At 39.5% G+C, this 13949-nt stretch overlaps 2 protein-coding genes across 2 annotated transcripts; one reads left to right on the forward strand and one right to left on the reverse strand.

Annotated features, from left to right (window-relative positions):
* Window positions 1-288: 288 nt before the first annotated feature.
* On the forward strand, window positions 289-2771 carry LOC131300894 (uncharacterized). The gene is made up of 3 exons (XM_058326912.1): window positions 289-1000; window positions 1113-1307; window positions 2256-2771. Exons 1-3 carry the CDS (start codon window positions 974-976, stop codon window positions 2523-2525), a joined length of 492 nt encoding a protein of 163 aa, XP_058182895.1. The 5' UTR covers window positions 289-973; the 3' UTR covers window positions 2526-2771.
* A 1345-nt stretch (window positions 2772-4116) lies between these two features.
* Window positions 4117-11274, reverse strand: LOC131301431 (IAA-alanine resistance protein 1). Its single transcript, XM_058327730.1, has 11 exons — window positions 10572-11274; window positions 9505-9588; window positions 9333-9382; window positions 8526-8577; window positions 7467-7586; window positions 6905-7179; window positions 5734-5886; window positions 5407-5514; window positions 4646-4747; window positions 4471-4515; window positions 4117-4385 (listed from the first exon to the last, which is right to left on the reverse strand). Exons 1-11 carry the CDS (start codon window positions 10927-10929, stop codon window positions 4233-4235), a joined length of 1500 nt encoding a protein of 499 aa, XP_058183713.1. The 5' UTR covers window positions 10930-11274; the 3' UTR covers window positions 4117-4232.
* Window positions 11275-13949: the final 2675 nt, after the last annotated feature.

Raw genomic sequence — 13949 nt, forward strand, 5'->3', positions numbered from 1 at the left:
TTATAGATGATGAAAAACAAATTTCGTCACGTCACCAAGGGAGAATCCTTGACAACTTTTAGTTGACAAAAAAAAATCCGTCACTCATATTATTTGTGACGAAAAAATATGTAATCTGTGATGATTTTCATTTGTCTCCAAAAATCTAATTTTTTGTTGTGTACTAACAGTATTTTGTACGTCTTGCAGGGAGAACATGTCATTAGAATATATAGTCACGGCATCCAATTCTATTCGAGAAGTAAATCCCATCAATAATGGAAAATGAATACCTGTCTCCGCATGTACTACCATAAATAAAATTATTTTTATGTATCAAAATTATATATTAAATAAAGTTTCTATTTTCAGCTCTATATGTAGGAGAGCATAAAAAATACTACTAATTATTTTTGCTGAACAAGCTCAACTCATTTGGAGCAGTAGCTTTCAGGTATGGGGATGAGATTCATGGAAATGAACAACGGCTAGTAAAAGGAAGCAAAAGGCAGGGACGATGTCTGGCGCTTTCCGCTCTCCGACCCCCGCTTTTCTTCCTTTCTTGGGTTCGCTTTTCTTCCTTTCTTGGGTTGCTCTTCTAAAGCTAGCTAGCTAGCTCTCTCTCTCTCTCTCTCTCTCTCTCTCTCTCTCATGCTGTAAAAACAAAGTAAAAGAGAGGAACGCAAATCTCTCCTGAGACCTTGCTGATTTCAGCAAAACCAAAGAAATGATGAAAAGTGGTGGATTGCCTGGGATATCTTCCCAACCCAAGCGGACAGCCATTAAAGCCAAATGGAAAAAAACAAAGTGAAAAAGCCCTCTCTCTCTCTCTCTCTCTCTCTCTCTCTCTCTCATACACGCATACAGAACTACATTTGGGTCGATAGGGACCCAATAAAGAAGGGAAAAGCTTTATTCTCATGAGTAGAAATGGTGCGAATCTTGTCTCCTAGATTTGCCTTCTGGTACTATCTTCCTCATTTCCTCTAGCTACATGGATTTTTCATGTGGGCTTGATTTCGTAAGAAACCTCTCTCTCTCTCTCTCTCTCTCTCTCTCTCTCTCTCTCTCTCTCTCTCTCCAGAGTGGAGTTTTTGTTTCCTACGTTGGTTTGACATTTGCTGATTCTTTAGGATAAGAAGGAAGCCTCAATTCCATTAACAGGGGAAAGCAGAGAGATGAGGAACGGTAGTGGTGCAAGTGGAGACTTGTGGCCAAACGGGGTCGAATTCAACTCCGATTTCTGGCCGATAGAGCACCCGATGGAGCCACCGGATGAAGATCAACCTGTGAAATGCCCAATTCCACCCCATTCCTCAGTCATAAATGTAAGCTAAATTACAGTAGGTTTTTACTCAAAATTTCATTGTAGTATCATTGTTATTGTTGCATTTAGTAGGGTTTATCTGCACTAATCAGTTGAAGTAATTTGCTTGTCATCATTTGGTTATACTAGTATGTAAGAGAGAGAGAGAGAGAGAGAGAGAGAGAGAGAGAGAGAGAGTTGTGCAATTGGCTGTGAAAATTACTGAAAAAATACCATAGGGAAAAAACGTAAGAAAGAGGGAGTCGTATTTGGGCTGGGTTTTTTTTTCCGGCTTGGTGATTAGGAGTGTTCGGGGCTAGCTTATGTGCAATTCGACTAAATTTCCTCTCCGATCTAGTCAAAGGTAGGTACACGCCCGGACTAGGAGATTGACAAAAACTTACTTTCTTGGTTCAAAAATCAAACCATGGTCAATCGTGTAGGGCTATTTGCGTTGTGTTTGGTACTTGAGGAAAGAAAAAGAGATGAGAAATACGGAGTAATGATTTTCCTCTCTTTCATGTCTGGTTCCTAAAACGAAAGAGAAAGGCCAAAAATGTAATAGACGTAAATGGAAAGCTATTTCCTCCTCATTTTCCTTCCTATTGTACGTTTCCCAGTTTCCATCTGTTCTTATGTGTTTGTTCTTTCTTAGCTCGAATCATGACAGCTGGAAAAAAAATTAAAAAATTGAGATGGTTTAGGATGGGTAGAATGTTCTGTAATGTTTGTTAATTGGAGTATGGCATGGAATTCTCCATATTTACATATCCTCTCTTCTATCCGAACAATTGCTGGAACTATCTCACAAATGTGGTAAGATTCTCTCCTACGTTGAGAGAAGCAAAAACCACTCTTATCACTCTTTTATACATATCGGGGACCTTGTGCTTGTGAAAATGTTTTTAAAATACTTCCCCAACTATCTTATATAATAGCAGATGATTGATAGATTACATGAATCTTGCAGGAAGAGGGATTTTCTGATAGCCTGCGGAAGCGAACTGAAGCGTCAAGAGCGATGAACAAACAAGCAACGGTGATGATGGTGGCCAGTACCGATGAGCCTCCTGCTCGAGCATTGCGCAAGAGGCATTGCAGAAGTACTACTAATGGCGATCACCGTACACTGACTTCTTCTAATCCATTCAGAACACTGCCACCTATTCGTCCTCCTAATCCAGCCCGTCATGACCTTACCATCTCCGAAATCCTCCAGCAGCAGCTCAAACAAATCTGAATCATGACGATGCTACTAGAAAAAACTTTTCTATAAGTAGCTAGATCACCAATGACCCCTTTCGTTTCCAGGAGAATACTATTTGTCTATAATATGCTAGAATATGTTCCCAGTGACCGGATACGAAAATATGATACATATATATATATATCTTGCAATTGGTTTCCCGACTCCTTTTGTGTAGGTGTTCTGTGTTTTCCAGGCTTATCCTATATGCTTGTGGTGGTAGCCATAAGGGTGTTCTCCAAATCACATTCTATTCGAGTCTTTTTCTTATGCGCATGAGTAAGCATGTTTTGAAATGTGCAAATCACGTTCTCTACGTGATATACGACCAAATCTTGAGCACAAATACACCTTGATTTTGAACTTTGTACCTGCCCTGTTTGGTTCAAAAAGATGGCTATCGCATGTAAAGTGCGAGAGGGTTACTCGGGAGTACTAGGCACAAGCGGTTGGGATTTCATCAACCAACCAATTCACCTTACATTCTCGAGGTATAAATACATAATTTCGCTCCCTTAGGATAAGCAGTGACCTACATAATTTCGCTCCCTTTGGATAGGCAGTGACCATCACCTTTTACTGGTGTAGCAATCTAGGCAATTGACATGAATTCAAAGTTTCTTATAACTAGATTGTGTAATTTCTTCATAAACCCAGTTAGCACTACACTCATCACGTTCCCCTTCCAGACTTGGTCAATTTGCATTTGTGTCTTCAACGAATATTGAGACCGAGAGCTCATGGATGCAGTGGGAGTTTGAGGAGTTAAGAGTAAGTCGCAGAGTTATAGTTGAATCTTATGTTTTAGCTATAACTCCAGTAATATCTTAGTCCGGTTGTGCTGTGGTTTTTACTCCAAAACCATAACACTGGGTTCTACGTAAATTGTTGTACTGCTTCTTATGTATATCTACGGATTTACAGATGCAAATGCCTGTATCATTTGATAATCTTAGAAATTGCCATCCCAAAATTTGGGTATATTCTTTTAGGAAGGAAAAAATTTTACAAAGACCAAACAAAGCATTTTCAAAGAAGCATGAAAATACGGAATAGAGTGGACCTATTGTTTTGGCAAATGACCAACTCTAGTAAACAATTGATCTATGTACATACCGGTACCCATTGAAGGTATTTAAGTTCTTTCTTTACAGACCTGTAGCTGAGAACTTGCGTGAATATTATGTGCATAAAATTCCTCGATAACAGATTTCGTAGTTCAAAAAAGTAATATATTACGTACCGTAAATTGTTCCCTCTCCTACATTCGTCTCTGGATTTTTACAGAGCACGAAGGTGAGAGTTGCAATAAACTTAGAATGTGTATTGGAAACCTATATTCTAGATCCAGCTTTCCCCAGTCCCCTATATCCTTGGTTCTACACTTCCACCGTCTTCGGATATCTACCGTTCATTTTGTTTCAAAATCACATTGTGGGGTTTAAAAAAAAGCTACACTATTACATTGTTTACAAAGCCGTGTTACTTAGGCTGGTGTCATGAATCTTGTGTTCCATATATTTACGACCAGTCAATATCAAGTTATCAACCATCAAGCCCAGGCCACAAATTGAAATTTAGGGGGGGGAGAGAAACAGATTTTATCTTATAACAAAAAAGGACAGTGAATAGTCAACCTAAATCACATTGATCCCTGTAAGCTGTAACTACAAATTTAGACACAAAGATTTGATAGCGCTTTCATTCAACAAGTGATATACAAAGGGCAACAGACATGCCCAATAAGAGCGAGGTTACTTGGATCGCTGTGTTTTTTATCGTTGTGCTGCCATTGTTCATTTCTGCAAGCACTCCAGCAACTGCTATGTAAACAAACCCGCCTGCTGTGAATCCCTGCACAAAAACAACAGATACGAAAAAGGTTCTACGTTAGGAGCCCAAAATGGGTGGAGACAAATCATTCCTTGAAGATTCGTACCTCAATTAATGATGATTGTCCTGGATCTTGTCCCATCGATAACGCCTGTGTGCCAATAACAATAAAATCCATTCATGAAATCTTCAGTTGTGTGTGTGTGTGTGTGTGTGTGTGAGAGAGAGAGAGAGAGAGAGAGAGAGAGAGAGATCAATTTTCCATATGAGACACTACTAACCACTGCTGTTCCAGCTAGTGCCAGCAATGCTGAGAGGAAGTTGAAAAAGAGAGCTCTTGAGACGCTGAAACCAGACCTTACCAAGATTCCAAAATCTCCTATCTGCACAAGATACATAGCTCCAAGTGGAAAATACATTTATTACAAACTAAAAGTGGAAAAGCTTAAAGAAGAAAACATGATATCACAAGGACATAAATACAACTGTGACAACATTGGCAATCCTTCAAGACACAAACAAACATATAAACAGACATTCAAATTGAAGTTTCGGAATTCAGACACAAATGTTAACACGTCAGCGAATAGCTGATTATAAAGTCTGTAATGTTGTGCTACTCGGTATGAAAGTCGCTCTGGTAATCAATCAAGGTCATGGAAAGAGAGGACCAATAAACAACAAAAATCTCATAGGCCTCATTATGCACTTTTACCCGCAGTAAACTTCAGAAGAACATATACATCTCAAATGGGGTAAAATGAACAATCAGCTAAGATATTTTTACAAAAAGTAAAAGGCTTTGATTGCATTCTTGCATCTTCCTAAAGCCAGTTCAAGAGTTAAGAGTTTTAGATGAGGGAGAGATAATAGACAATGTACTGTTTAAGCTACATGCTGCATGAATCCCTTTTGAATATTTTGAACAGCTTGCCGAAGAACTTACCATCCCAAAACCAAAGCCAATATTATGCGTTAAAACCATGTAAAGATCCAGAAGAATCTCCATAGAAAACTAAGAAACAAGAGGGAGGAAAGGTACCTCTTGAGGGAGCTCATGTGCGAGGAGAAACAGAGTTCTCGACCACCCACCAACAGATCCATAAAGGAGGAAAGCACTTCCCAAAGCCATCCCATCAGTAAAATTGTGCTGAAATATCACACATTTTTTAGAATTCTTCAAAATTTTCAGCCAAATATAACAATTGAAAATGTAAAATTTATTCTCGTATGAGTCATATATGACTATAAAAACCATGACGTGTGACCATTAACTTTCTCTTCATAGCTGTTATCACTTATCAACAATCATAGGGCAACAAAACCTTAACAGCAAAATGAAGAGGAAAACAAAAAAAGCAATACGTACTACACCGTCAGAGAAGAGGTTAAGATAACCAAACACAAGATTTGACGAGGAATGAGAAGGTTCTTCTCTGTCCACCAAGTTATTTCTCTCAGCGGAACCATTTGGAGCATCTGCAATAGGTTTATCTTCTCCAGCACCAGTGCTAGTATTTCTCTGCAAAAGTTAACATCGTCGATAAGTTTCACTTACAGATATGCAGGCATCTAAAAAATTAATACCAATTGATGATGTAATTCCATACCATTGGTACATGAACTTTCCACGTCATTAAATTCAATGCAAGGGAAAGAGCCAGGAACCAGTACACAGTACTTACTCACACTTGGACATTGTGCGATTGGATCATGCTTGCATAGTTTTAGCTACTAGTTGGAATTTGACAATGTAGTTGCAGATGCAGGAATGATCATCTCAAGCCCGCATGAAAATGCCAAGGCCCTACTGATTTATATGATGGGAGACTTGTTCTAAAATAAGGTTCACTTACCATTCCAGAACACTTGAAAGGGCAACAATCCACGAGTCACTCGACTTGTTGCATTTTTGCATTTTTACTAATAAAGGCCAATAGTATTATATCCGAAAGAGAACCACCCTTGTGATTTGAACTTACCCTCTTAGATATTTGCATGTTCCTGAATGTGTAATGTTCTCGTCTTTTTTTGCCACAAAACTCCATTCCTTGCCAGGCTCTAAATCATTGTATTGATATTGACAGATTGAAATCTAAAGTTTAGGATAAAAGGATTTGCAGCCTCAGAGGTTACTTTTGTTACTAAAAAAAGCATACAACATGCCATTTCATGCAATTAGGACCTTCCATCACAAGGATTTTAAAAATTTGGAGTAAAACTGCTCTGTGTAACGAACAACGATCTCTTGGAATGTAAATGCGACCGATCATAGATCAAAATTTCATCTGCTCTGTAGAAAGCATATGATATTTCGTACTTGTACAGTGCATATAACATCTTGTCTCATGCTTGTATATATCTTGGCAAGACACAAAGCTCCTCTTTTTGTTTTGAGTTCTAGTCTATCCCAAACCCTGGCCGACTATAATCCTAGGTTTCAGAACTGAAGAAGTACGCTAAAAACAAAAACTAGATAAAAGTTTCACAATTGGCCATAAATATTGACGAAATCACAATATGGTCACACTTCATATTACCTTACGAAGAAATTCAGACTGACTTTGCTTTTCACCAGTTACACACTCATCAGACCCTCTGTCTAATAACTTTTCTTCAGATGACATTTCTGATGTACTTCCATTCTTCTCAGTGTGGGGCTTCTGCATATTCTCATCATCGTCATCCTTCAACTTTTTACTACTCTCATGATGGTGATGGTGACGGTGACTGTGGGTCCACTGACTGGCTCCTCTGGAATTTTCTTCAACATACCTCACGATTTTCTCCACAACAAGAAAAAGTACAATTCCAGCTGCAACAACCAAATATCACTGTAAGAATTCAGGTCATAAAATACCAATCAGCAGACTGGCAGAGTTCCTGATGAAAATCAAAATAAAAAAACAAGACCACCAAAACGTAAATCATAAGAACGTAAGGGGGTAAGGAGGAGCACGTAGGAATTCTGACCATACCCAAGGTAGGGTGAGCATCTCCTGACAGATGAGATTGGACTCAAGCCAAAAAAAAGGAAAGAATGCTGAAGAGGCGACAGTAATCAACAATTTAAGAATCCACATCAAATGTTTCTCAGCTTACCCAACACGGACAATCCAACAGAAAGATCTTTCAAGGAATGAGAATGTGAAGGTTCAACTCCAACATGAACATGAGAATGACCGCAGTCCTCAATGTCGTGGGAATGAGAGTGTTCACCACCTGAAAATACATAATTCAAAAAAACAACACATTATGACCAAACCACCACCATTAGAACGTGCTGCAAGTTTTTGTAAATGCCATAGTAAGGGTTCAGGTGAAACCTCTAAGCAATGACTAGAAGGTACGAAGCACCAACACTCCAAAGGGCGCCGTATCCAAGTATTGGATACGGGGACACACGGGGACACATATTGGATATGCATGCCACGTGGCGTGTCCAATAATTTTTATTTGTTTTTAATGGGGGACACACGGGGGACACGCCAGGGACACGGATGGGGTCAAAATGTAATATTTTTAATTTTGGGGGGTTAATATGTAATTATTCAAAACTTTTGGGTTAAACTGTAGTTATGCCTTCGAAAAAAATTATAAAATTTGTGAAATTATTCATATACAATGGTTCATTAAAAAAATTATATTTTTTTATACACGTGGCGTGTCCCCCGCCGTGTCCGTTTCCCCATTTTTTTAGGAATGTCGTGTCCCGTGTCCGTGCCTGTATCCGTGCTACATAGACTAGAAGTTGGAGAAACTAGTTTCCATTCTTTCATCTTACGAGGGTGAATGAACAATAATATTAGAGAAACACCGGAGACCATAAATGACTAGAAGTTGGAGCAGCTAGTTTCCATTCTTTCGTTAATTTAGATTAACAAAATATGCTTGTCGGTGAAGGTCCAACTAATGAAGTAAACACATCAGACACAAATCTCATACCCCTATCCGAGTGACCGACACGTCGGGTACTCTATACATACTAAATGATCCACTCAACAAAGAGCCCAATAGAATGATAAATTACCACAGTTCCTCTACTATAATTAGCCAAAACTGTTCACTACTAGAAATAGAGGAATTCAGGAATCCAAACTACATAAAAAAAATAAGCAAATAATTGAAGTACCAAAGAATGACATCAGACCCGTTGCATACCAAAAGCATGTGGTAATTGGTGAAGAAAAGCATCCCCTAACATAGCTCCCGCCTGCAAATAGCAAGAGGTGAAGAAGTAAAGGAACTGAAGAAACAAAGCCAGTATCTTATTTTAATATCAGTCAAAGTGTATCATTTTCCCACTATGTGCAATAGAAGCAAGGTACACTTCGCAAACAGTTGGAACTCGGGTAAATGACTCAGAAAAAAAGCAGTGCCTCGAAAGAGTCACCTAAAATAAAGGGTGACACCTCTCTATATGTCAGCGATGTCACATACCTAAATATGATATGTATTGCAGAAACCCCAAAACATAGATTCAGAAAACATTACAAATTAATAAAAAAAATTACACTTACAGTGGAAGTACGATCCTATCATTCTCAGGTTCTCGCCGATGTAAGAAGCAAAAGATCCGATGAAAAAGTTAAAATGAAAACTTATACTGTTCTACGTCACTTTACCACTTAGGTAGTACTAGTTGAAAGGAAATTCTATTCATTGCCCAGCTTTCTTTTCCAGTTTAGCTAGACAATTCTCATTTCAGCATTCTGAACCCCAAATAATATCTTCTCCAGAAAAACGGAGAATTGAAGAACTAGCACAAGCATTACTGCAAGCAGTAATCACGATTTCAAATTTGAAGCATTACATCTATTTCGTCCAATGATATAAATGAAGTAATTATAATAGCTAAACATTCAATAGCAATTTTTAGAAGACACAACACAAAACAATCCACGTAACCAAAAGACGAAACTAAGTCTGTAAATCAAAGAAGAAACTAAGAGGCAGGATAAATCTAACCCCAAATAGAGCCAACGAATCAACAACTGCCTTCGATGGTTTCCCTTGTACTGAAACAAACGGAAAAGTGATGATTAGTATAATGATACAGGCATCATCAGCAGAAAGGCAACTCAGCCAAAACTAACACTGGAGTCAGGAAAGTTAAGTTTTGTGCAGCTAAGCTACTTACTAAATATTAAAGGCAAAATTATCAAACAAATGAGGGAAGCCATGCTCACCAACAGCGAGCACCCCATGGCATGAATCCAAAGACCTATCAAAAAGCAAGAAAAGCAAGATAGGATTAGAGCTAGACAATCAAAAACTTCAGCCTTGTATATACGTGGTTGGAGATATACTGTACAAGTGTACAGTAACATAAAGATCGATTGCATTCAGTTAGTTAATTTTCAGTAAAGCAATTTGATGATAGAATTAAATTTTTTGCAATCCAAGGGAGAAACTAAATAGAAATGAACCAAATTGAGCATAAAACTTCGGCCTTGACAGTTTGACTTATGCGTTTCTGGCTCCACTAAATAGGTTACCTCCACAAAAAGCCATGCGCCATGTGAACAGAGTTCTACATACGAACCCTAGTGTTTGAATATCAAGTTTTACCCTAGGGTTTGGAGATCAAGTCTTTGGAAAATAACAAAAAATGAGTTACACAAGCAGAATAGATAAACTAGGATTTCATCAATACAAAGTAGGACACTGATTTTGGCGCTCCAGTGCAAAGTGGAGCGCCTGCATACAAAAGTGGAGCGCAAAAATCAATTTCCTACGAAGTAATGAACCATTTTTTTTACCAATTATTAGCTTGATGTCCATTACTTTTAGTAAATAAGACCTCCAAACAAAACAGTGGTACTGAATGCTATACATTGAACAGATTCCTAAGTTAGATATACAGATGTACACATATAACAGGTACTCTTAGCATGAATGCATCGACCCAAGGCAAAATTCCTATTGGAGGTTTCCAACTGCCGTCACGTAAAGCAGAAAATTCAGGAAGACAACGGCATTCCAATCTTAGTCACATAATCCATTAATAGAGCCCTTCACTCTCGCTCTCAATTATTGGCTCATCGCTCTATGATGGCGCTCTCGATCCTCGCTCTTGCCAATTTAGCAGTTTGGAATATCTTTAAAGGACTTTTTCACGCTCTTACTCTCGCAACTTAGACTGCAATCCAAACGAAAAACCTGGGCGAAATGCGCTAAATTGAGCTCGAGAGGTGAAGAAATTACCGACGCCAGAGAGCTCCGAAGAACCATGATGGTCGTGACGGTGAACGTGGCCGTGGCCGTGGTGGGACCCAAACCCGTAGAGTTCCAGATCCTCCTCCTCAGCCAATTCTTCCGGAAGCATATTCTTCGACCCGACCACATGATCGTGGCGGGTGTCGCGGTGGTGGTGGTGATCGTGGCCGTGGTCACAGTTGTGATGAGCGTGAGGTTCATTGACCTCCTCGTGGACCGGAGACGTACAGGATCCAGAGTGGTGGTGGTGGCCTTCGTGACCGAAACTCGGATCGGATCCGAAACTGATTACCAAAACGGTCACAAGCAACAAGAAGGGCCGGATCTGGGGACTGCGCGTCACCATTGGTGTTTTAGGAGGGGAGTATTTTGTTTAGGAGTATTTTGTTGTTTTGTTTTTAAGTAGAGCGGCGTTTGCAGGTGCCTTCGAGAGTGACGAAGCAGACAGCGCAGAAGAAGAGCACGATTATGCCTACGATAACACCGAAGGTAAGTACGTCCATCATTTACTCCTAGGGGAGTGGAGTGTGCCTTTAAGTGAGGCGTTTTCTGCTCGATTTGCTCGTCTCGGGAAACTAAAAGGGAATCCAAACGCATCCATCTATCTATCAGACGGAGGGAGAGGCGGGGATTTACTGCCGTGCGGATAGGTGCAACAGCTGCTTGCTTGCCGCATGGTTACTCTAAGATGTGGAGACGTTGACATTTCTTTCTATTTGAATTGGTCCGTCACATTGTTTACTGGAGCAGTTTCCGTTCACAAAATTCTTTTTTTTTTTTTTTTGAACAGCTCCGCTCACAAAATATTTAACACTAACATTTGATACAAATTTTACGTAAAATTTCCACGCAAATAATCGGAGCTGTTCAATTTATTTGAAACATGTTCTTAAAAGCTTCTGTAAATAAATCAGCTCATGTTTATTTACCTATTTGGCTATTTGCATTTCTTATTTTTGTTTGGTAAAAGAGGATGCACTAGGGGTATACAACCCCTATCAAATTCGCATAAAAAAAATTAGCGATACAATTAGGAAAACAATGGTAGATATAGAAATCTGCCACCGAAATCGATGCATCATTTGTCAATGCATCCGCACAATGATTTGCTTCACGGTAAACATGATTGATAAATACCGCTTCAACGCCTCCTTTAGTGACTTGCAATCAAAAAGGATGATACCAAGTGGATGATTTTCTATTTGCTAGTTTAGGAGTTGAATTACCCCCAAAGCATCCACCTCTATTTCCAGATTTCTCACGTTTTCAGCCTTTGCGAGGCTAAGCCCATCACGCAAAGCCCAAAGCTCCGCCATGGGGCTCGAGTTTGCCGTTGTGTTTCTATGAAAACCTCCTAACCAATGTCCAAGGTGATCACGTAAAAGCCCTTTTGTGCATGTTGTACCTAGTGCCGGGTCAAAAGAACCATTGGTATTGAGTTTTACAAAATTGTTCTTTAGAGGAAGCCATCCCACAAGAGTATCACTCCTGCGCCTAGAGGGTCTTTGTTAGACCAAGAGAAATGCCACTTCAAAGATTTGCTAATAATAGTTTTTGCAATTGAATCTGGGTCTGGACAATTCGAGTTGGAGTTAAGGTCAAACAGACGTTTGTTCCAATCATTCCAAATGTGCCTAAGAGCCAGCACAAAGATGACATTCCAAGCGGAACCCAAGCAATGATTACCCTCTTAGAGTTGGTGCGAATCCAGTCGGAAGGGTTATCCGAATCGCCCGACGCTCATCTTGGACAAAGCCAACCTAATCGTCTAACTAATACAAAATGAGAAAAGTACAAGACGGTTCATGTCTTTCACCCTAACAACATCGCCTGACGCTCATTTTGCTAAAATTTTATATTTCCTAGCAGTCTCAAAAAAAGATAAAGTGATAGTCAACAAAAAAGATTTGATAGTCCTTGTTATCGTGATGAAAAATATTTTCGAGACTTTGTATTTTGTGTTCTTATTATACAATGAAGAAGAGTACTTTTTATAGTTTTTCCTTTCCATATTGTGACTATTTGTTGATGATGTTCTTTTTTGGTAAAAACTGTCGAGTAAGGGCCCCATTTTTAGAATTGGCCTAGGGTCTCAAAAACCTTAAGGAAGGGCCTTTTGCCAAATGCTAGAAGCCTTGATGCAATCACGGAGAACATGGCAAGTATTCTCCGTCAAGAAAGGGCACAAAGCACAATTGAGCGAAGCAGTGATGTGCCGAGCAAAGAGATTGTTACTACAAGTTTGAAGGCGATCTTGGACAGCGAGCCAGATGAAGTGTTGGATATGGTACGTGCCAAGTAACCGCCGCCATAACCAGTTCCAGTCAAGGTTGGAAGGAGAAGAAGCCATGGAGGCAAGAAGTGTGCGGGCTGAAGAATTGGTGAACTCGCCATTGGAAGTAAGGTTCCAAATGTAGGAAAATAGTGCCGAAAAACAATAAACGATTTTACTAATTTCTGGAACTTACATCATGAACATGAATTACAAAATCACACAATATGAAATGTAGACATAAACTGTAAAAGAGTATTAGCTATTCCAAACCGAGACCCGTTTTGAACAACGGTGCCCTTAAGACAAATTTGCCGCCTCACCGGTGCTGGGGGTTGTGTCGATGTTCGTCTCCCAGGGTTGACTCGATTACCACTCAGCCGTTGGAGCACCATCGTAGACTACTCATCAAACCAACTTGTACTCTCTCTCTCTCTCTCTCTCTCTCTCTCTCTCTTTCTCTCTCTCTCTCTCTCTCTCGAAAAGTACAATTGTATTGCAGAAGAATGCTTTGGATTGTTTTCGGTATGATTTTGGTGTATTGAAACCAAAAGAAGAGGTCTCCTTTTTATAGCTGGAGGAGGAGCCTCTCCTATGAAATGCTGCAACGATGGAGGAGCCTCTCAATCAATAGAGGAATTGATTCTGCAATTCAATTCTGAAATAAAACTGATACAGTTATTATTCCTAAAATTGAATATGCAATCATGGGTAATAACTCTGGGTAATCAACTAAGCTTTGACCATCCAACCAGTTGTTAGTCCGAAACCCACTTTGAAAGACAATTTATCATTCATCTCTCAAGGAATTTGTTCATTCTTTCATAGGTTTAAACTCCTTAGCAATGAGTATCTAAAACCTACTTGGGCCCACCTCGCGCGGTGTGGGTCCCACCAAATTCTCTTTGGTTAAAATTTCATTTTTCCAACAATCCCCCACATGAATGAAATTGGTTGAATCCGACTCGGGAGACAAAGCTGACACGAGAGAGAGTACAATGGAAAATTTTGGCATAGGATAGGTAGCTTTTGGCCTTGAACCTTCCCTTGTGAATACCAATCAAATTTACTGGATAACTAGTGAACATGTTGTC

This window comes from Rhododendron vialii, chromosome 9a (genome assembly GCF_030253575.1).
Source record: "Rhododendron vialii isolate Sample 1 chromosome 9a, ASM3025357v1".
In the NCBI taxonomy this organism is placed as follows: domain Eukaryota; kingdom Viridiplantae; phylum Streptophyta; class Magnoliopsida; order Ericales; family Ericaceae; genus Rhododendron; species Rhododendron vialii.

Excerpts from the sequence above, each read along its gene's own strand:
- LOC131300894 (XM_058326912.1), top strand. The coding sequence starts at position 974 with ATGGATTTTTCATGTGGGCTTGATTTC. Across the intron at positions 1,001-1,112 it reads TTTCATGTGGGCTTGATTTC|GATAAGAAGGAAGCCTCAAT; the intron begins GTAAGAAACCTC and ends CTGATTCTTTAG. Across the intron at positions 1,308-2,255 it reads CCCATTCCTCAGTCATAAAT|GAAGAGGGATTTTCTGATAG; the intron begins GTAAGCTAAATT and ends TGAATCTTGCAG.
- LOC131301431 (XM_058327730.1), bottom strand. The coding sequence starts at position 10,929 with ATGGTGACGCGCAGTCCCCAGATCCGGCCCTTCTTGTTGCTTGTGACC. Across the intron at positions 5,515-5,733 it reads ACCTCTTCTCTGACGGTGTA|CACAATTTTACTGATGGGAT; the intron begins GTACGTATTGCT and ends GTGATATTTCAG. Across the intron at positions 4,516-4,645 it reads CACTAGCTGGAACAGCAGTG|GCGTTATCGATGGGACAAGA; the intron begins GTTAGTAGTGTC and ends ATTGGCACACAG.